The following is a 23,853-nucleotide window of genomic DNA, read 5'->3' as shown; positions in this document are numbered from 1 at the left end:
AAACAACCTAGGACTCTCTAAGTTTATGCCCCCCATAGACCCTAAAAAGCACATGAAGGTGTATGGGACTCCATGGGAAGGCAAATGTCCCATCTCCCTGATCCCTGCAGTTGCTCACTCTCGATTCTAGGCCTTGGCCAGACCTACTGGATTTTTTACTACAAGAGGCTTTCTTCCCTGAGGTTCTGAAAAGGCTCTTCAGAATGTTAGCCTGAAGTCAAAGCAGGTTCATCTTCATTATATACCTTCCCACATTCCCAAGCATTTCTACATTTTCTTTCCTGTGTGGAACCTTCTGGTGATCCACAAATTATTTTGGGTGACCAAACGTCTTCCAAGACGCCTACCACTGACATGTCTCATGTTGGGACTTTACAGAAGACTCTCAGGATACACAATGTAATTTTTAAAAAACACACATTTCTCCACACATTCTGTGCATTTAAAGGGTTTATTTGTAGTCTTCTTGTGTGAGTTCTGTAGCATGTTTTCAGATGTGCTAAAAGAGAAAAATGTTCCTCAGGTTACTCTGGCAGGCTTCTCTCTACTCTGGAGACACAAGTATTGGCTTGGGTTGCAAGAATCTTTTCCCACGCTCTTTAAAATTAAACCAACTCTCAGCATACAGTTGCAAATGATCTATGAAAGCATTTTCTCCTGTTAAATCTCCAATTAGATTTGTTTTCTCTCAGGTGGATCACAAGGTCAGGTCTCCAAATAAACATCTTCCCCACTGCTAGTTATTTTTTACAGTTTCTTCTCCCATGTGGAACTCTCTGGCAGTTCATAACATTAGACATGTGTCAAAAAATATCTCCCATTCATGGCAGCATTATATTATTTCTCCTTCGAGGACTCCTTTGTGACTCGCAATCAAAACATTTCCGACACACTTAGCAAAGGGATAATTTCTCTCCCATCTGGACTTGGTGGTGTTTAGTTTGGATTGTCTTCCATTTGGACATTCTGGAGGTGGTCTGAACCTGTCTGGATGTCAGCAAGGTCTGAACTGTAATCAAGACATTGGATTTTGAGTGGCTTCTCTCCTGTGTGCACTTTCTGGTGCCTCATAAGAGGTGCATTTTGAGCAAAGCATTTACCACACTGATGGCACCTGTATGGCTTTTCTCCAGTGTGGACTCTTCGGTGGTTCACAAGGTGTATATTTTGACCAAAACATTTCCCACACTCTTGGCACTTAAAGGCTTTTTCCCCTCTGTGGGCTCTCTGATGCTTCACAAGTGGTGAACTGTGAGAAAAACACTTCCCACACTCCTGGCATCTGTATGGGTTCTCACCTGTGTGGAACCTCCGATGGGCAACAAGTTCTGTCTTCTGATAAAAGCATTTCCCACATTCCTGGCACAGATAGGGCTTCTCCCCTGTGTGGATTTTCTGGTGTCTTGCAAGCTGTGCACTGCGAGCGAAATATTTCCCACATTCTTGGCATTTGTAGGGTTTCTCACCCGTATGGACACTCTGGTGACTTACAAGGTGGGCGTTCTGAGCAAAACATTTTCCACACTGCTGGCATTTGTATGCTTTTTCTCCTGTGTGAACTGTCTGATGCTTTGCAAGTTGGGAGTTTCGAGCAAAACATTTCCCACACTCCTGGCACTGGTATGGTTTTTCTCCTGTGTGGACCCGCTCATGTGTCACAAGTTCTGTCTTGGAACAAAATGATTTTCCACATTCCTGGCACAGATAAGGTTTCTCCCCTGTGTGGATTATCTGATGTCTCGCAAGCTGTGAATTTCGAGCGAAATATTTTCCACATTCCTGGCATTTGTATGCTTTCTCTCCTGTGTGAACTCTTTCATGCATCAGAAGATTGGAATTACAAGCAAAACATTTCCCACAATCCTGGCATTTGAATGGTTTTTCTCCTGTGTGGACTCGTTGATGCATTGCAAGCTGTGAACTAGAAAAGAAAGATTTCCCACACTCCTGACAGTTGTATGGTTTCTCACCTGTGTGGACTCTTTGGTGCTTGACCAGGGTTGAACCATGAGCATAACTCTTTCCACACTCCAGACATTTGTATGGTTTTTCTCCTGTGTGAACTCTTTCATGTATCAGAAGATGGGAATTATAAGCAAAACATTTCCCACAATCCTGGCATTTGAATGGTTTCTCTCCCATGTGAACTCTCTCATGGGTTACATGTTTTGAATCACAAGAAGGATATTTCTCAAATGCCTCATATCTAACGCAATTTTTCCCAGTGCGGACACTCTCTTTTAGCTGAAGTGCCCGCGGTTGTGCAAAATCTTTTCCACACCTGATGCATTTGGCGAACTTGACTCTCAAATAACTTTCCTTTTCAGTCAATTTGAATTGTTGGTGGCTTCTGAGATCCAATGTTTGCGAAAAAGATATCCAACACTGAGCACATATGTTAGCTTTCCTCCAGTTATCTGCTGAGTAGAAGGACAAGAGTTGACAAAATTAAATCCCAAATTAGTGAGAGGAGTCTTAGGGAGCAGAAAGGAAACAGAACAAAATATGAAGATCCTGAAAGATAATATGCACTTTTGTTGTTATTATTGTTGTATGCCTTCAAGTCATTTGTGACTTATGGCAACCCTAAGGTGAACCTATCATGGTCTTTTTCTTGGCAAGATTTGTTTTGGGGCGGTTTCCCATTGCCTTTCCCTGAGGCTGAGAACATGTGACCAGCCCAAGGTCACCCAGGAGGTTTCATGCCTGAGTTGGGAATCAAGCCCTTGTCAGAGTTGTAGTCCCAACACTCAAACCACTACACCACACTGGCTCTATTATTTCACTAGGTCTGAATACTGTATTTATGTTGATGCAATATAGAATTACATTTCCATTTTTGGCTGCCTTGGTAGCAGGTGACACTTTGTACTTGGGCACCTCCTTAAATGATCATGTAAAAAGTCTTTCCATTGTTCCATGGTAGGTTAGACAGGTTAATTAATTAATATGTTTTTCAAACAAAGTAATACTAAAATAATCACTTTGAGTGGTTCCACCATCCATGTCTATTTCCAAGAGTCTAGGTTGTATAGTCTTAGACCTATAGCAGAGACAGGTGGACACACACACATAATTTCTTCTTCTTCTTTTCCTTCTCCTTCTCCTTAATATTATTGTTAATCATGTATTGGTGTCTGCCATGGTCAAGTTTCCCCCACGACTTTCCCCATAGGCTGTACTCCCCATACAGCCTACACTCCCCTACACAGCAAGTCCAAAGATCTGTTTAGAATCATAGAGTTGGAAGAGACTGCAAGGGCCATCCAGTCCAACCCCCGCCATGGAAGAACTCAAAATCAAAGCATTCCTGACAGATTCCATTCAGTCTCTGTTTAGAAACCTCCAAAGAAGGAGATTCCACCACACTCTGAGGGAGTGTGTTCCACTGTCGAACAGCTCTCATTGTCAGAAAGATCCTCCTAATGTTTAGGTGGAATCTCTTTTCCTGCAGTTTGAATCTACTGCCCCATGTTCTATTCTCTGCAGCAGGAGAAAACAAGCTTGTTCCATCCTCAGTATGACACCCCTTCAAATACCTAAAAGGGCTATCATATCACCTCTTAAACATCTCTTCTCCAGGCTAAACATACCCAGCTCCCTAAGTCGTTACTCATAGGGCATGGTTTCCAGACCCTTCACCATTTTTACTCCCCTCCTTTTTACACGCTCCAGTTTTCCTATGCAGTCAAGTCTCAAAATGGCTCCACAATGGTGCCGCAACAACATACACTTCCCAGGATTCCATAGCATTAAGCCATGGGACTTAAAGTGGTTTCAAACCAGATTATTTCTGCAGTACAGATGCAGTCAGATAGATAATCTGATTGTGGAATAAAGCAATGTATCCTATGTGATAACTCTAATGATGAACCTCCAGTTAAATGAACCCTCACCTGACTGATCCACAGCAGTACTAGGACCTTCCTCAGATCCCTGGTGATCCATAATACAGATCTTTTCGTCTTCCTCCTGTTTTATTATAACATCAGGAAATTCTGAATTGAAATAAAGAGGCATGGAGACAAGGAATCACTACCAGCAGTCTCAGGTAATGCAAAAAATCAAAACAAAAACCCTTTTCCTGGTAGTTAGGAGAATAATACTGAGTCTGGAAAGTTGGACAAATTCACTGACTTAATAATAATAATAATAATAATAATAATTCATCATTATCATCAACATCATTATTTGAATCCCATCTTTTCCCCTTAAATCAGGACTCAAAGTGATTTATAAACTAAAGCAAACACAATGCAGTTAACAAAGCCTCATCACACCTGCTCAGACTAACATTTCTTCTTCATCCTCTGCCTAGGTGGAAGCTTTTTAGCAACATCAGCACTGAGGGGATGGTGAAGGAGTGGTTGCAGCTATGTGTGTGTGGTAAACAATGCAATAAAGCTTGAGTTGCAAAAGATCAGGATTTTGCTGTAGTGATAAGCTCCTAGTGTAAGTGAATCTGTCTTTCTGCAACAGGCAAGGTAAACTACAAATAAAAGTAAACCCCAACAGGCCCTTACTGAGTTTGCACGAACAACAAATCAGAGAGAAAAGGGGTAAGCAGATAAGCAGCTACCTCCACTATGTTAAAAAGGCTTAGGCTTATAACTTGAGGTCCAAAACACATTGCAGAAATAATCCAGTATGACATCATTTTAACTTCCCAGGCTCAATGTTAGGGAATCATGGGCATTGTAGTTTATTGTGGCACCAGAAATCCCTGGATGAATTTTCGGAGAAAGCATAAAATGATCTCTACAAGGTCCTAAATATTTTTGTGTACTTATGCAAGGCTTATCTGGCCAAGTTGTTTCATTCCATGTGTAGACAGTAAGGAGTTTTGAATTTAAAAAATTATTGAACTCTCTTTTCTTTTTTCTTTCTTTGTTTGTTCTTGTGGTGGTTTTGTTTATTCTGTGTTTATTTATTTTTTGGTAATGCTGGCATTTATCCCTATTCTTTCCATCTTATATCTGACTTTCCAAGTTATTTCAGGTGCCAAATGTTCTGCTAAGGTCATAATGTCCAGGAACATATCTACTTCATTAACTGGGATATATCTGTTTAGCTAAAACGTATTAAAGGTTACTGTTAAAATGCTATTAAATTGTCAGTGACATGAAGAACAATTTAAAATGCATGACTTGACAAATAGTATTTTGTTTTAAAATAAATAAAAAATAGTAGGTGGAAGACAATAAAGGAGAATGCCTATTTGGCTTCCCTAGAGAGGAGGGACAGCTGAGGATCAGACACCAGGAAGGCCCTGACTTAATATTAACAGGATCCTGTGGAGTTGAAAGCGTGTTTTAATGCTGTTTGTAAGCCACCCTAAAATCTCTGATACAAGGCAGGGTATAAATATTTTAATAAATAAATAAATCGCACCTGGGCTTTCCCTTGATCCCTTGCTCAGCTCCTCTTCTTCCTCTTCCTTTATTACAAGGTCAGGAAATCCTAAAATAAGGGAATGAAGCAAGAAGGAGAGTTCAGCAGGATTGGCAGGGTTCATCTGCAAACTAGTTGGACAAATCACCTTTGGAATATTTTTGACCAACTGGCAGGGGAAAAAATCTCCTCAATTTAATTTTTCCATTGAATTCATTTTCATGCCAAGTACTTCTAAAAACTGCAGGAGACAAACACCCTCTTACAAAAGAAATTCCCTTTTAGAGAAAAAGAGCAAGGATGGGGATGGGATATGTCTCTTCAGATGGTGTCTTCTGTGATACCAATGTATACCAGCAGTTTATGATGCCAAGTGGGATAGTGGAATTGAATTCATACTCTGATGCATGACTCCCAAAGACCTTTGGTTGGTTACAATGCTAGCAAAATGATAAACTACACCGTTTTTAGTCTTATCTAGCAATGGATAGACAATTCTGTTATTTTTGCTATTAACTAGATTTTTAAAAAACAACACATAATTTCTGGCCAGTGTGTGAAATCTGTAAATTATGATAATCTTTTTTTAAAAAAGAACACCCTGAAATGAAATTCACCCCCATTTGCGCCAGCTAGTTCCATAATGGAGAGGCCCATATTGAGCCTAATAGGCAAGCAAGCAGCTTCTGAGAGATGATCATGGAAATGTTACTCACCTCGGAGTTAAAAAAGGAATCCAGACTTTCTGCCTGAAACCCTGGAGAGACATTGCTGGTCAGAATTCAGGGGATTGGAAGAGCAATAGATAGCCTGATTGTGATATAAAGCAGTGTGTCCTATGAGATAAAACTGATTATAAATCTCCAGTTATATGAACTATTCTCTCACCTGGCTGATCCGGAGCAATGCTAAGACTTTCCTCAGATCCTTGGTGATCCATAACACACATCTTCTCTTCTTTGTCTTGCTTTATTATAACACCAGGAAATCCTGAATTGAAGGAAAGAGGCATGGAGACAACTAGTCACTAACAGAGGATTCAGGTAATGTAAAAAACAAAACAACACCCTTGGCCTGGTAGCTAGGAGAATCAATACGAATCCTGGATGTTGGACAAATTCATTGACTTCATAATAATTCATCATCATTCTCTCCATCTGTATCCCATCTTTCCCCCTTAATCCAGGACTCAGGATGACCTACAGACTAAAACACAATACAGGCATAGCTCAGTTTAAAAAGCCTCTGACAGTGAAAATCCTTTTTACAAAACCTTATCAAGTCTGCCCAGTCCACTTTTCCTCTTCATCTTCTTCCTAGCTGGAAGCTCTTTAGCAACATCAGCACTGGGAGGATGGTGAAGGGGAGGCTGAAGCAGCATGTTTGCAGCAAACAATGCAGTAAAGCTTGAGCCAGGAAAGAGTACGATTCTGCTCTAGCCGATCCTACTGTAACTATGTATGTCTGCCTACAGGCAAGGTAAACAGTAAATAAAGGTAAATGGAGAGAAAAAGGGTCAGCAGATAAGTTTTCCTCAGCAGCTACCTCCAGTATGTTTAAAAGGCTTATAGGTTTAGGCACCAATACGAAAATCATAATAAAACCAGAGGGTAGTGAAAGTGCAGGGGGGGATCCCTGAATGCATTTTGGGAGAAACCATAAAGTGATCTCTAAAAAGTCCCAAACATTTCTGGGTACTTAGGCAAGGCTTACCTGACCAGGCTGTTTCATTCCATGTGCGCAGAGTGATTAGTTTTGAATAAAAAAGGTACTGAAACAATATACTTGCTCTACTTCCTCAGATGCGTGGAGTTAACAATAAAGTATAGCCTGCAGAAATGTTTGCCTCAGCCAAGCAATATTGTGGAATGATGCAAGGGAAATGTGCTCTCTTCACAACCAGAGCTACTTTGAAGGGAGATGTGTAGAAGCCATGTAAGGGATAGGAAGGAATAGTCATGGCGCAAAATCCAGGGCCTTTTCACACTGTACAAATAAAGCACTATGATTCCACATTACCTGCCATAGCAACACCCTTGGGAATCCTGGGATTTGTATTTAGGGAGGGTTATTTAGAACAATTCTCAGCCAGAGAGCTCAAGTGCCTCCCCAAACTACAAATTCAAAGATTCCATTAGAAACAGAAATGGCAATTAAAGTGGAATCGTAGTGTTATAACTGTGTGGTGTAAACGGACTGCAGGGAAAGGCCCTCAAATCACCCATTTACTTTACCTGAGCTGATATCTGTGAAGGTCTTGGGTTCCTGCTTGAGTAGGCTACATGGCACCTCTTCCTGTTCCAGCTTGACCATCACTTCAGGGACCCCTGATTAGGAGAAAAAAGTAAGAAAATGGGATGTAGAGCAGGGAGACATGGGATTTAGAGCAGGGAGACATTGACCTTCCAGACTACAGAAGAGGAGAGCTGGCCTGGCTTTCATATAAATTTTACAGCAGAAATGGGAAACTGTAAGGACTCAAGATGTTATTGGACTGCAACTCATATAACCATCCCCACTGGCTCTGCTGTTTGAAGCTAATGGCATCTGCAATCCAACAACATCTGAGCGACACCACATGTTTCCCATTCTTGCTCTCAAGCTGAGTGTAAATATGTAATTCTTAAAGACATCAGATTTTATTACCTCACCTGCATTGGGCTGTTGTGATGGAGCATCCATTTTCTCCAAGGCAAGATGATTGGGAAAGCAAGGTTTTTGTTCAGGCCAGGAAATCAGATCAGGCTTAACAAGTGGAAATCCTGCTCAGAGAAAAAGAGACAGAGAAAAAGTATTGTAGTGTGCGTTAAGATCTGAATTATGGAGCTGGGTGCTAAAAAATGACTAACGATGCACATTTATGTGCCCTGGTAGTGCAATGGTTAATTGCTTGTACTGCAGTCATAACTCTGTGAGTTTGATCCCACAAGACTCCAGGTTGACTCAGCCTTCCATTCTTTCGTAGGTTGGTAAAATAGGCCCCCAGCTTGTTTGGGGCAATTGGCCTACACATTATAAACCACTTAGAGAGTGCTTGAGTTCACTATGAAGCAGTATAGAAATGTAAAGTGTTATTTATGGTCCAAAACTCCAATCAAACAGAAATGCCCCTGTAGCTCACCTGAATTGGTCTCTGGGAAGGTCTTCAGATCCTCCTGATGCAGGCCACATGGCTCCTCTTCTCGTTCCATCTTGATTCTTCTATCAGGAAATTCTGGTTGATAGAAAAGGGTGAGAAAAATGGGGGGGGGGTTAGAAGGACAAATCAATTCTATGATTCTATACAAGAAAAGGACAAGTTTTCAGTACAAATCTCTAGAAGAATGGAGAAGATTGGCCTTCCCCATAGATAATGTTGGACTACAAGTCCCATTAGATTTGTTGTTATTTATTTGTTGTTATTTATTTTATTTTTATTTGAATGGCCGCACTTTCCCTTCTCCTGCTCTAGTGTTTAATGTCAATATTTATTTATTTATTTTTCATTTGTATGCCTTTCTCCCAGAAAAGGACCCAAAGCAGCTCACAAATAAAAACATTTTAAAAACGTATCACAATAAAAACAATTAAAAACATCAAATAAAAATAATATAAAATTACATATATTAAAAACGACAATACCCACTCCAGCTAACAAATATCCCAGCTTAAAAAAGGTGCATCTTACACTGTCCATATTTGTTCCCTCACCTGTCTTGGGCTGTGAGGCAAAGTTCATTTTCTCTAAGACAAGTTGGTCCAGAAACCAGGGGTCCTGCTCAAGTCAGGGGATCAAATCAGGCTTGACAAGTGGAATTCCTGTGTCAAAAATACACAGAAAGAAAAGGAGACGGAGAGAAATAGAGAGACTTTGAATGAGGATCTGATGTATGGATTTATTGGTGGTGTTGTTGTGTGCCTACAAGTAGGTTCCAAGTAAGGCAAACCCTAAGGCAAACCCATCAGGGGCTTGCTGTTTGCTCAAAGAATCCACAGAGCTGGAAGAGCCCCCAAGGGCCACCCAATCCAACCTGCTGCCAGTCCCAGAATGCACAGCCAAAGCATCCCCCACCCAACATTCTGTTTAAAAACTTCAGTGAAGGAGAATCCATTCTCTTTTGCAGTCGCCTGTTACACTGGCAAACACCTTTTACAAGCACCTTTTCCTACTGTGTCAGCATTTGTGGAGCGTAATTTGTGTTTCCCAAGATTTTAATCTTTTTTAAGGAAACTTAAATATATAAATATGAAAGATTAATCTGTTAGAGTCTGTCTTTCATAGCAGAACAGCAGAAATGTGACCCTAACTACTGTATTTTTATCTATACCTGCTTTCTTAAACAATAAAGACTGACTAGGGTCTGATACATACGGGCGCTTTGTGGCATGGTGGCAGCAATCCTGGGGCCAAGGACGCTCCTGAGCCCTAGTACATGTGGGCGGCCCCATTTTTGAGCGGCACTGCCCACACGAGGCACGTATTGATGACGTGTGGGCGTCTCAACACTCACACGTCTCTAAAAGGAAATGGCGTCGTAAGGGCTGCAACGCAGCTCTTATGATGTCGCAAAAAAGGAGCTGCTCCAGGTGGCTCCTTTTTTACTGCGCAGCTATGCTGCGTGGTCTGGTTGCCGCAGCAATGCTGCGCAGCACAATGGGATGGCATTTCCTTGCTGGTCTGTCCTGTGCCACAGAAAGACAACAAACATGTAGTTTGCAGTTTTAAAAACAATAATAATGGCTTCAATAAATAATTACATAATAAAAACTAAATCCTAATCTAAAGATGGTTTAGGTAAAGAGAGATAGCATTACCATCTCTTATACAGCAGGAAGATGGAGAGAAGACTGTTAGACTAACAGTCAGGCTAGAGACTAACTGTCAGACTAACAGTTTAGAATCATGAGAGAGAGACAGTCTTAAAGAGGGAGACCCAAATAGGAATCCCCTTCTATATAATGAGGGGAAAGAAAATGGATATGTTTCTTCCAAAACTTTTTAACTCGTACTGTTTTTAAAATTGGTAGCTGCCTTGAGTCCCTATATGGAGAGAAAGGCGGGAAATAAATAAATAAATAAATTAAAACTAAACACCAATCTTTCTTTAAAAACTATCTTTTGTCAAAGGTTTATCAGAATAAGAGAGCCTTTGCCTGTGGACAGCAAAGAGGGAGCCATTTAAGCCTTCCTAGGGAGGAAGCTATAATTGTCACAATTCAAACACAGTAGAAATGATGACAAATCATTATTTAAATCATAATATTATTGGGGTGTTTTGGCAGGAAAAACAGACTTGTTGGACTTTTATTTGTTGTTGCTGTTCTAATACTTTAGGTTTTAAACTGATTCTGAATTTTATTTAATTGCCTTTTAACTTTTGCATCCTCTGAATTTGAATTCTACAGGAAGCCCGCGCCTGTCTGATGGGTCAGAGATTGGAGGACTGTCAAAAAAGTAGAATTGGTTGAAAAGAGGAACCCAGTCTTTGTTAGCTTGCAAATTCAAAACTGAACACTAGATGCCTCCAAGTTGAAGTGAGAGGAAAAAGAAAATCCTGCATGCTGGGTAGACTGAGGCTGTACCACACTGCAGAAATAATCCAGTTTAACACCAGTTTAACTGCCCTGGCTCAATGCTATGGAATCCTGGAATCTGTAATTCGTTGTGGCAACACAGCTCTCTGACGGCTAATTGTCTCACAAAATATAGTTCCCCGAATTCCACTGGTTCATGTTAGGTTACCATAAGTCCGAAATGATTTGAAAGCACACCATAACAAACATAGAGAGATGTTGTAGCACCTTTGAGACTAATTGAAAGAAATAAGTTGGCAGCATGAGCTTTCATAGACTTCAGTCTGCTTCTTCAGATGCATTAACTAAATGCATCTGAGGAAGTAGACTTAGGTCTGGGAATGCTCATGCTGCCAACTTATTTCTTTCAGTGAGTCTCAAAGGTGCTACAACATCTCTTTGAATTCAACAACAAACACAAAATTCATTTATGTTTTATATACACCTGACACACATAGACTAAGGTTCAATTCCCAGCTCAGCCATGAAACCCACTGGGTGACCTTGGGCAAGTCACACACTCTCAGAGGATGGTAATGGCAAACCCTCTCAGAAGAAATTTGCCAAGAAAACCGTATGGCCTTAGAGACGCCATAACTCAAAAACAACTCAAAGTCAGACAGCAACAACAACAATGAACTGTGCTGGCATAGGCAGCTGCCTCTATTAAATGAAAGGAAAGGGATCCTTACCTCGGGAGAGCAAATTGTCATAATTCTCTTGCATAACTTCCCAGTACAAAGCTCTCTGACTCCAATCCAAGAGAGCCCATTCCTCTTCTATGAAGTACAGAGCCATGTCCTCAAATGTTACTGCATCCTGGCAAAAAGAAAAAAACAAAACCTCATTCTATGTTTCTTCACATATACAGCAGGCCCTTGGTATCCCTGGGATTTGATTCCAGGACCTCAAGTGGATACCAAAATCCAAGGATACTCAAGTCCCATTAAATACAATAGCATAGGAAAATGGTGTCCCATATATATATATATATATATATATATATATATATATATATATATATATATCATCACCATTTAAAATAATATAAAATAGGAAAATCAAGGAGGTTTTTTTTGGGGGGGGGGGATTTATGTATTTTTGGAATATTTTCAAGCCGTAGATAGTTGAATCCGTGGATAAAGCATCAGTGGTTATGGAGGGCTGGCTGTATTTTCTCTGTGATCCTTATTCTAATCCTTCAAGGGCAGAGGGACATTATTCAATGTGACTAGAGACAAGGGCCAAAGTGCAGAAGTGAACCAATGACATTAAGTGACTCGTCCTAGTTCTGTGGCAGGGCATATGCTATGCAGGAGATACTAGGTTCGGTGTCTGGCATCTCTAACTGGAAGGATTTAGAGGTAGTCGGGAAAGACCTTGGTCCAAATTTGCAAGACCTATGCAGAGCTGTTGATAACAGGGAGGCATGGTGGTCTCTCATTCATAGGGTCACCATAAGTCTAAGTTGATTTGATGGTAAGTAGCAAGAAGAGCAAACACTCTTTGCTGTGCCAGAAGCAATGTCAGCATTTTAGTGAAATAAAATCTGTCAACTTGTGAGAGCCAGCGTGGCATAGTGGTTTGAGTGTTGGGATACAATTTTGGAGACCAGGGTTTGATTCTGACCTCGGCCATGAAACCCACTGAGTGACCTAAGGGAAGTCCCGCTCTCTCAAGCCTTGGAGGATGGCAATGGCAAAGCCTCTCTGAACGAATCTTACCATAGGTGGGAAATGACTTGAAGGCACACAACAACAAAATGGAATTTACTGCTTCCCTCAACATGGGGAACAACATTTCTGTCTGGGCAACTGCATAAATATATGGAATAAACAGGATGCATCTCATTTTCCTCTTTTACCTATTGCCTCTATATTCTTCCCTGCAGAACAGGAGCTGATATCAGCTGAAGACATCTGTCTCATGGCTGATGGTTCCTCATATGATGCACCCAAACATGTAAATGCATATTCTATATTCAGCTTTTGTTTTAGTTGCCCCTCAGAAAAGAAACCCCATCTAGGGTTGACCCTATGAATGAGAGACTGCCATGTCACCGTGTTATCAACCACCTCACTCAGGTCTTGCAAATTTGGGCTGTAGCTTCCTTCGCTGGAAACACCTGACTAAAGGGGACATAAAATAGCAGCACATATTGTTTAATTTATACCTGTTTGTATTTATTGCCAGGAATGGAGGGCTTGCTTGTGGAATTTGCTGCCTCTAGTGTGGCTACTCTACTGTATATAATCAAGTATAATCTAGAAATTTTAGATAAAAATCGATTAAAAAACCAGGTTAATTATCCGCAGGTCAATGTAAGTCTTGTACCATAACAGTTATCAAAAAAGGAACCTTCCCCTTCTCAAGTAGAGTGTCCAAAGGCGAGATCTTAGTCCATCCCAGGAGAACCTAAAAGAAGCACTGACACTCCTCTACTCTCACCACTGCTGTGCCTCTTCTGGCCTTAAAGTTCCTAATTTCGCCCCCCAAAACTGCCCTCAACGTATTCATGAGGTCTACAGAGGATCTTTTTTTAAACTTTATTTTTACATGTACAGAACAATAAACAGATTACATACATAAATAGGTTCTTTCCAACAAACAAATCCTTCAATGTTCTTAATTGTCTTTTATATACGATTTGTTACTTTCTTTTAATTTTCATCCACATTTATATAACACTTCCTTCTGTAATCTATATATAAGAAAACATATCTTCACTGTTACCATCTTGACTAGCATATACAAAATTTTATTTGGCACTTTACAGAGCGCAAAAAAGGGCACTCTGCCAGCGCCCGTGATTGCTGCGCAGGGAACCGCAGTGGACAAACTGCACAGTTCCCTGGCCAGCAAAAACAACCCGCAAAAAGCGGGTTCTTTTTGCGGTGCGGAAATGACTCTGCAAGGCGCCAATGGCACACTTGCGGCATCATTTCTGCGCCGTGATGTGCAGACTTTAAACCATCTGCGACGTTCAAAATGGCAGCACACCCATGTGTATAGGGTGCCGCCATTTTGTACGTGCTCAGCACGTACTAGGGTTAGGGCATCCGGAAAGGACACCCCTTCCTAACCCTAGTACGTGTTGAGCACGTACCTTTTGGCGTGGTGTAACCCGCCATTATAGTCTTTCTGTTTGTTCAACTAATTTAACTTTTTTAGCCAACATTTGTCAGATTTATCTATATGTTCATTGTTCTAACACACACCTTTTTATGATAGTTATTAGGAGACCATTCATCTTTTGTTCTCTTATCTCCTTGCTTAAACAATTGTCAGAGTATCTAAATTTGCATGTCATCAATTTCATTAGCCCATTCTCTATTTGGAGTTTCTTATCTCTCTCTGCCCTCCACTTATAGTGTGTGGCCGATTTATAGTCGAATATATACAGTAGGTTGTAAGCCACTTTACCCCACTGATTCCATTTTTTTTCTCCTTCAGCATCAAATCTTCAGCCAGTCCTCCTTTCATCCCTGTATCTGAGGAATGTTCCGCTCTTCTTTCTATATGCAACTATAAATATGTTGTGTCGATGGACTGGAGGAGAAAGCAGTGGCAAACCTCCTCTGCACAATGCAGTGGTCCCTTACTTCGCTGAGGTTCGGGGTGCAAGTGCCCATGAAGGTGGAAAAACCGCATATAAAAACACTGTTCTTTTTACCTGAGATAAAACACCTCTCTAGGAATCTCCAGCAGTTGCAACTCTATGGTCAACATTTGCCCGAAATTGAGCACAGAATCATGCTGGTGGGGAACTACAATACAAGAAGTGTTTTTTCCAACACAACTCAATGGTCAACCTCGCAGACTGATGGAGAACCTAGGATTTACTAGAAGAACATATTAACCAAAATGCAAGAAGTCAAAGCAGCAAAAGTCAATGCCACAAATGTGGAATGTATTGTCAAAAAATCTTATGATCAAGTTGCAACACGGTTAAATTGGACTTACTTGAAGGCACATAACACCCCATAAATCTTCAAATGGTAGAATTCAAAGATATAGCCGTGTTAGTCTGTGGATCAGTATGTAGAGAGATCTTTTAGCAACTTTGAGACAAACTGAAATAAAGAAGTTGGCAGCAGTTAGTCTCCAAGGTGCTACAAGATCTTTCAATAACCTTCAAAGGCTGTGTAAGAAGTACAGGTCTGTCCAAGAAGAGACTTTTAAGATTGAAGTGTTAAAGCCACACATTCTGCTTGCCCAACAATGTGAAGATGCCAGCCACAGAGAAATGTCAGGAATAAACTCTTCTAGAAAATGACCACACAGTCCAAAAAACCCACAAAAAAAAACTATCATTGTTCTTTTTCAGACATGCAACATGATGAACCAGCCGATCAATAGATGGATTCCTGACTGCTCATCCGGCGTGACTGGTTTTTAAGCAGTGTTGCTTTCAAGGCCCATACTGTGTAAATGTATTTCTTTCTGAGTTTCCTTGAAGAAATTTTGTTTAAAATAATGAAAGTGATTCTATCAAACTTCAAGTGCAACATTTTTGCAGAACCCATGGCACTACTTTTCACTTTAAGAGACAGAATAAAGCATACACATATTGTGTTATTGTCATGTGCCTTCAAGCCAACTCTGACTTATGGCAACTATGACTCTGGAACTAGGGTTCGAATCCCGGCTCAGCCATGGAAAACCTTGGCCAAGTCAACTCTCCCAGCCTCAGGGGAAGGCAATGGAAACCCCCTTCAAACAAATCTTGCCCAGAAACCCCTGGATAGGGTTGCCATAAGTTGGAAATGACTCTCAAAGACACATAATGCACAAGACAGGGCAAAGTTTATTCAGCGGAGGTTGCCACAGAAGTGCATCTACACTATAGAAATAATCACTTTGGCACCACTTTGTCCAGAAACACACAGCAGAAATAATCCAGTTTGAGGCCGCTTTAACTGCCCTGGCTCAATGCTAGGAAATTTTTCTGGGAGCTGTAGTTTGTGAGACATATAGCCTCCTCTGTCAGAGGGCTCTGGCTGCCACAACGAACTACAATTCCCAGGATTCTCGAGCAACTGGATAGTTTCTGCAGTGTGTTTTGAACTTCTCACGCTCTGGCTCCATCCTGGGATTTGTAGTTTTTGTGAGGCCCACCAGCCCTCTTTGGCAGAGAAGGCTGAAGAGACCTTGTAAAATTACAAATCCCAGGATTCCCTAGGATGGAGACTGTAGCACTTAAAGTGGTTCCACTGCATTATTTTTGCAGGTAGATTACACCCCGACACACCCAGTCCTCCACTGAGTAAAGCCTACAGCCCCTGGTATTCCCTGGCGGTCTCCCTTCCAAGTACTAACCATTGTTGGCTCTGCTTAGCTTCTGGGTTGCACCAAAAAGCAACATCTCTGCAGATGGAAAGGAATTGCATTGCACCCCGGGCAGATCCCCACCCCCTCGCTCTCCCCACTCGCTTCTTGGGGCTGGATCTTCTTTTCCAACTCCATCTTTCACTAGGAATCCCCAACTACCTTCTGTTTTTACCTGCTTCAAGTTTTCCAGGAGACGAGCCAGCCTTGCTCTTTGTAGGAAACCCAAAGTGAGGGCGGTGTTTCCGAGGGGCCCCTTTCGGTAATGCACCGCTTGGGTGGACTGCGCCTTCTCATGGCCACTCTTCCGTCACGTGACTAAGCATTGCCAGGCGCCTGGCAAGAGCAGCGCAGGCCCTCCCTTCCTCTGACTGCCTGAGTGTCCATTGGTCCGTCAGGGGAAATGGGTCCCCCACAACTTGCACCTACACTGCATAATTTATTTATTTAATTGTAATTATTTCACTTCTGTCTGCTCTGTGCCGCCTTTCTCCCAGCAAGGGACCCAACAAGGCGGCTCACAAGACCAAACGTTAAAAAAACATCATAATAAAAAAATTAAAAAAACAATTGAACATTACCTAGTCAAGAGAGTATAAAATCAATTAAAACACACAATGGTAAAACATCACTCAAAACACAAAGCATCACTAAAGCATACACACACCATACAAAACCAGTTTCACACCACTTAGTTGCCATGGTGTTTTGTCAGATATTTGTGAGATAATGATCAGCCAGGGTGGCTAGTGGTTTGAGTGTTGGGCTGGACTATGGGAGCTAGGATTTGGTTTCCACCATGCCATGTAAACCACTGGGTGACCTGGGCAAGTGACACTCTCTCAGCCTCGGGGGAAGGCAATGGCAAACCTCCTCTGATCAAATCTTGCCAAGAAACCCTTGTGTTGTGTGTCTCGATGTTTTTTTTTCGATTTACGGCACCCTAAGCCAACTATCCATGGATTTTTCTTGGCACAATTATTTCAGAGAGGGTTTGCCATTGCCATCCTCGGAGAGGTGTGAAACCAAGGAGTGAGGAAAAACAAATTCTGGCCCTTCTACTGATTAGCGCTGAAATGTGTGTTATAATAAATGTGTATAATATAAATGCACAAGTATGTATGTGTGTATTTATTTATTTACAGTATTTATATTCCCTATAAAATGTGTGTATTGTGTGTGCACGCTGGTAAAATGTATGTATAGTTAAATGTGTATATGTGTATATGTCGTGTATTATTCATATAGTTTTACTGTATTTTAACCCCGTTTAAATGTGTGTATACCGTATATATTTATGCCTGGTGTGTATATATGTGTGTATATAAGTCTCATTGAATACAGGCATAGTAAAATTTTGTTCCTATATATTGGCAAAAACACTTTTTGGATTAAATATATCTATAATTTTCAAGCTGTGGATGACTGAATCCACGGATGCAGAATCCATAGATACGGAGGGCCAATTTTATAAATTTTAGTTTTTGCCATCCTTTTCAGTTTACAGGCCCTTTCATAACACTTATATACCAAGGAGATGGTTTTTTTTATTCTGTGTGATGTGAAGAAACCACAAAGACGAAAGAAGAGATAGGTCCAGATCCGAAAAGACGGTTAATGTTTGGTAGGAAAAAGGTCAGCCAGGGAGGAAGTCACGTGTTGCCCAGTAAGATCAGGGCATGGAAATTTCTTTTTTTAATTATTTTTTTTATTTATTTGAAAAAGAAACAACAACAGAAAATGTAACAATATTGAACTAATGGTATCAAAAAAAGAAAGCAAACAAATAAACAAAGAATAGGGAAAAAAAAGAAATAAAGAAAGATACAATTTCAGAATTACAGTTGCCTAATTACATATGTTACTTCTTAATCTTAACAGATGTAAAATTAGTATAGTAGCAAATCTTTGTTGATTCCACAAATTCCTCCAAAAAGGAGGACTGGAAGCCATTCATTTTCTAATTGCTACATATTATTGTTAATAAGATAGGTTAATTTTGTCCATTTCTCGTATCTTGTAATTTGTAAGTCCATTCTTCTATGAGGGTGTATCTTCTTTTTCCAGTTTGGCTATTACTAGCTAGCTGCGGTAAATATACAAGATTAGTCTCCAATTTTTTCCCCCCTTTTCTGCCTTTATATTAGCTAATATATTCAAGAGTTAGTTTCAGGGGTCTTTCATGATCTGAATCTAAAAAGTTTTGAGAATAGTGAATTTCCCCAAAAAAACTTTTATCTTATCGCAGGACCACCAATATGATCACTGTGCCCACTTCTTTATTGCATCCCAACATTTTTTCGTCTACTACCCTTAGACATTTTTTCAATTTTTGAGGTGTAGATACCACCGTTTGCTATTTTCTGCAGTTTTCTTTGAGATCTTGGGGATCAGTAAATTTATGTCAGTTCCACGCCTTTGCCAATTTTCATAAAGATGGGGTGGCCATACCGCGTCCATTTAAATCATACTTCTTTGATGAATTTCTTTTCCATCCATCTCTCCATCAGATGTATATATTTTTTTTTTTATATTTTTTCCTATCAGGTTTCCACTATACTCCAATTTATTTCGGTTCTTTTTCTAAGCCTAGATTTTTCATACTTCTTATAACTAGATTTAACCTGTTAGATGTAAACCAATCAAGAATAATAGGTTTTGTTAAGCACCATTGGTTTATAGTGATTTCTCCATCTTTTCTATTTTTATTACATCTTTATAAATAACCACTTTTTCCTTCTTACTGTTGTCGAAATAGCCCTCTTTGATTGAGTTACATAAAAGGATTTGTTATAAAAGATAGATTTAACTTTTGCCATGTTGCATTGAGAGCATCCTCACTAGATGCTCTTTAAAGATTTTATTATTAGCCTTATTATAAATATATGCGTATGCCAACTCTGTTTTAAATCAAAGCCTTCGAGTTCTAATATGTCCCTGTTATCAAGTTTAAATCAATCTTGATCCAGGTGAGGTTAGAAGCCCATGAGTATATTTTTAGGTCTGGCATGGCATATCCTCCTCTTTCTTTATTATCCTTCAAAACTCCCACCTGATTCTCGGTTTCTTTCTCTTTCCCATAAATTCTTTAATATTTTAGTACCAGTCATTCCATTTTTTTCTTTATTAAAGTGGTAATTCATAAGAGATATAGAATTTTTGGGAGAATTGCCATTTTGATGATTGAAATTCACCTAGATTGAGAGATTTAATTTGCTCCAATTTGTTAAGTCAATTTGAATTTCTTTCCACCTCTTCTTTGTAGTTCATGTCAAAAAAGATCTCTATTATCTTTGGAAAGCCATATCCCTAAATATTTAATTTTATTTGTGGATTACACCCATTTTTTTTCTGTAAGGATTTCCTCTCTCTTTTTGTCATATTTTTCATGAGTAGCTATTGTTTATCTTATTCAATTGAAGCTGCATGATTACCAAATTATTTTATTTCAAACATAGGGATTCTAGATTCGTAACTGGATTTTCTGTTATGGCCACCAGATCGTCCGCAAACGCTAAATCTTCTTTCTCTGCCTTTATTTTATTTCCTTTTATTTAATTATTATCTCTTATTGCATTTAATAACACTTCGATTGTAGCTATAAAAAGAAGTGAGGGGGGGCAGCCCTGTCCTGTCCCCTTTTGGATTGAACTCTTCCGTTACTCATTTATTTCTCAATGTGCATACTGGTCTTTGTATATTTGTTCAGTTCTTAATGAACATCCCTCCTAAATCCATCCTATTTAAACTTCGATCATAATTTTTCCAGCAAACATTATCGAATGCCTTTTCGGCATCGATAAATGTCAATGCTACTTTTTATCTTTGTTTTTGTTATAATATTCGATGAGGTTTAAGTCGTTCTTCATTTTGGATTGTCTGCCCGGTAAGAAACCATTCTGGCTTTCTTATTAGTGTTGAAAGATATTCCTGATCTTTAGCTAGAATCATTGCAAAAATTTTATAATCTCCATTCAGGAGAGATATTGGTCTGTATTTTCTTAGGAGTGGATCTTTGCCCTCTTTTGGTATTAATACAACATTAGCTTTGGTCCAGGAGGGTGGTTTCCTTGCTCTACAATTGTTTGTTTTCCCAGGGGGCCCGCTACCTCGTCCTTAAGACCTTTTAATATTTAGCTGTGACCGTCTGGGCCTGGGCTTTGCCCTCCTTTAGATCTTGTATAGTTGAATGACCTCCTTCAGTGAAAATGGTGCATTAGTCCGCTTTTTTTTCTTCCTTTCTTCTCAATTTGTGTGATCTAGATATTTCCTATTTTCTAGGGCCTCAGCCGATGTTACTCTTCTTTATAAAGTTGCATAAAAGAATCGAATGCTTTTTTAATCGTTTCCGCTTATTAGATATTTTCCCTTTATGTTTATTTCACATATCATTTCTTTTTCTTTCTTTTTGATCCATTTGCTAGCCAACGGCTAACTTTGTTGGCATTCTCAAAAAAAATTTGTCTGCTTTTTTAAGTTCTAGAGCAAGTTCTTCTGTTATCTCCGACTGAAGTGCTTTTGAAGTATTTTATTTACTTGCTAATTTTTATCCTGTGGGTCTTATTGAGGTTCACCTCTTTAGTGTTAATTCATTAATTATTTTTTTTCTCTAGCGCTCTCCTTTTTATTCACTCGTTCTTGTAGTAGGTACTCTACCACTACTTTGCTGGTATCCCATATTAAGTTCATGGGCATTCCGGGAGTACAATTTTCCTTGAAAAAATATCTAATTCATCTTGATTTATTAACAAATTTTCATCAATTAACAAACCATCATTAAGTTTCACTCTAGTTATCTGATTGATCAAAGAAATACAGATTTCTATTAGGTTATGATCAGATAAAGTCCTGGGGTCAGTTCCATTTTCTTTACCTTTGGGAATAGCTCCCTTGAAATCAAAAAGGATTCGATTCTTGAAAAGGCTTATGACAATCCGAAAAGAAGATAAGCCATTCTATTACCATAGAGTCGTGGCCATACGTCTATCAAGTCATGTTCTTCTATCATGATAAACAACTTACAGGTAGCCTCCCATGGCTATTTTTAATGCCTTTCCTGAATTCCTGTCACGCTGTGGTTTAATAAGCCATTGAAATCTCCTGACAGGATCAAATTGAATATTGATATCCAATAGTTTTTGATTTAGCATATCGAAGAACCTGTCTTTCTTCTGTGAGGGGCATAAATGTTTACCAAAATAAATCTCTCTCCTCCCGTTGATATTCTACCAGTACTATTCTGCCCTCTTCATCTGCAAAAGCTGTTTTGCCTCATATTTTTTATTAACAAAGATAGCCACTCCTCGCTTCTCTTTTTTTATCACATGAGTAGAAGAGTTTCCCTAACTTGGAATCCTTAAAATCTATCTCCTATCTCTATTTTTGTTTCCTGCAAACAACAATATCGAGGTCACTTTTTTCTAGCTGTGAAAAATTTGCTTTCTTTTTTTTTTTTTCTTATTCAATCCTTTCACATCCCAAGATCCAATTTTAGTCTGCATCTTACCTAATGACTTTAGGATAGGTACTTTTCTCCTTTGTTCTTCACTATCCTAGTACTGACTCTTCTTTTTCTAGGGTCCTTTCTTGCTCATTCTCTTCCTTTCCACCTGAAAAGTCCCTTTTTTTCTCTTTGGTTTCGCCCCTTGGTCTATTTCTTCTTTATTACCTTCCTTGTTTATTTCTTAGAAAACATTGGCCCTTCAACTGTATTAATTATAGCCTTCTCTGCTTGTACATTAGATTATCCCTCCAGTTTTTCCCATTATAAGTTATGTTCTTCTTTGAAGCACACTCGTTAAGAATTTGTAATTGTATCTTTTTTAATATTTGAGTTGGTAGATCTTTATAGATCTCAATGCCTTGTCCCTCATAATCAGTTGTTCTTTATAATTCTGTTGAAGTAATTCATCTTTAACCCTTGTATTTAAAAAATAGATACTATGTCTCTCGGCAGCTTCTTTTCTCTAGCGACTCTTGAATTTATGCGAAATATTCTCAATTTGAGAGTCAAGGTAACTTCAGCAATGTCTAAAGAAGCTAAGGGAGAATAATTTTTTCAAAAGATTTTATTGGGATGTCTCAGGTACCCCCTCAACTTGATACATTTTTCCCTTTGCTAATTTCATGAAGTAATGTTATTTGTTCATATTGCTTTAGTTTATCCTCCAGTATGACTGACCTTTTTTTCTAGATTTTCTGTTTTAAAGAGATTTGTCTAAATCTTGCTTTACTTCTCCTATTCCTCTGATTTTGTCTATGTTCTCGATCACAGTATTAATTTCCCTATGGACATCTTGTGTATCTCTCCCTAGTGTCAGTCTTTTAGATTGTAACCCGAGGGCAGGGAACCGTCTAACAAAAGATTGCATGTACAGCGCTGTGTAATTTACAGCGCTTCATAATAATAAAGGTTAATAATAAATAATAATAACTCCACAACACACGTCCAAAATTTATTAAAATCCATAGTGATAACATAAAGAGCAGTCTTTATTCTGAACACTTTCCAGAAGGGCAGATCTGGGAACTTCCAGGACTCAAATTAAAATGTGCGTTTTCGGATTCCAGAACTATGATGTGTAAATGCTTTCACATGTGTAGATAAGGATACATATGAGCATACAGAGGGTGGCAATTGTGCCACTTTCTAGATATTGTCAAATTGGAACTTCCCACCATTGGCTATGCAGGGTAGGGATGCTGAGAGTTGCAGTTCAATGACTTCTAGAGAGACTCAAACCTCTGACCTCTGATACAGAGGCTTAGGCTGTTTCCCACATGATACTTCTCATCCCAGTTACCTCTAAATGCCAGAACATCGCATTTACTGCAAGAAGCATTCATAAATGAGGACTGTTGGGTTTACAGTCCTTTGAAAAACCAATGAGTTTAATTTAACAATATAGCAGCTGAATCATTCAAAGTACATGGGTCCCACAGAAACACCATATTGGAAGGATGTAATTGCAATTGTAGCTTTTCAGTACTGAGCTGATAAATGGTATTCAAGCAGCATATTGGCAGAGGGAACCATTTTGATGTTCTTCCTCTTCATCATTTTCCATTATTACAAAGTCAAGAAATCCAGAACAGAAAAGAAGAGGCAAAAAGTAGCAGTCAGCAAGGCTGCCATGTTCCATTCACTAATTGGCTGGAGGATCAACTTTTGAAATATTGCTTGACTGGCAAAAAAAGGTGCCCCCACCTTTAGCCTAACATTTGAATAACATTTAATTATTTTTAATGCTAGAACTTCAAAAACCTACAGCTAGCAAATACCATCTAAGAAGAGGCATTCTCTATTGGAAAGAGAGAGGAAAGATGTGAATGTGGGAACAGGAATGCCTCTCTTACTATAAAACCCAGCCTATTATCTTCGCATATACATACATATGTATACAATATCTTTATAATATCTACCTACCTATCTATCTATCTATCACATACATATACTCACGTGTGTATGTGTGTGTGTGTGTGTGTGCATGTTATATGATGATGATGATGATGATGATATGAGGCATCTTTTATAAGGGACAAACCTGCCAACCTTAAAATAGGAGATCCCTTATACTATCT

The 23,853-nt window shown here is 39.4% G+C and overlaps 1 protein-coding gene across 8 annotated transcripts in view; it reads right to left on the bottom strand.

Moving 5' to 3' along the window:
- Window positions 1–437: 437 nt before the first annotated feature.
- The window catches only part of LOC121921874 (zinc finger protein OZF-like), a 32,550-nt gene continuing 9,134 nt past the window's right edge, over window positions 438–23,853 (bottom strand). The window contains exons 1-10 of one of the 8 annotated variants that reach the window (XM_042450551.1): window positions 16,448–16,488; window positions 11,637–11,763; window positions 9,082–9,189; window positions 8,513–8,605; window positions 8,043–8,153; window positions 7,626–7,718; window positions 6,280–6,381; window positions 5,392–5,460; window positions 3,897–3,998; window positions 438–2,420 (exon numbers count right to left, since the gene is read on the bottom strand). In XM_042450551.1, the coding sequence (XP_042306485.1) occupies window positions 937–2,420; window positions 3,897–3,998; window positions 5,392–5,460; window positions 6,280–6,381; window positions 7,626–7,718; window positions 8,043–8,153; window positions 8,513–8,605; window positions 9,082–9,109 (2,082 nt within the window). In that variant the 5' untranslated portion in view covers window positions 9,110–9,189; window positions 11,637–11,763; window positions 16,448–16,488 and the 3' untranslated portion in view covers window positions 438–936. Of the gene's footprint in view, window positions 2,421–3,896; window positions 3,999–5,391; window positions 5,461–6,279; window positions 6,382–7,625; window positions 7,719–8,042; window positions 8,154–8,512; window positions 8,606–9,081; window positions 9,190–11,636; window positions 11,764–16,447; window positions 16,489–23,853 lie in introns of those variants that run through there. The other 7 variants (XM_042450554.1, XM_042450553.1, XM_042450557.1 and 4 more) reach the window with 7 other exon arrangements.

The sequence above is a fragment of the Sceloporus undulatus genome, chromosome 2 (genome assembly GCF_019175285.1).
Source record: "Sceloporus undulatus isolate JIND9_A2432 ecotype Alabama chromosome 2, SceUnd_v1.1, whole genome shotgun sequence".
NCBI classification, from domain to species: domain Eukaryota; kingdom Metazoa; phylum Chordata; class Lepidosauria; order Squamata; family Phrynosomatidae; genus Sceloporus; species Sceloporus undulatus.
Note: the sequence above shows the minus strand (reverse complement) of the source record. Positions and strands in the feature narration are given on the sequence as shown.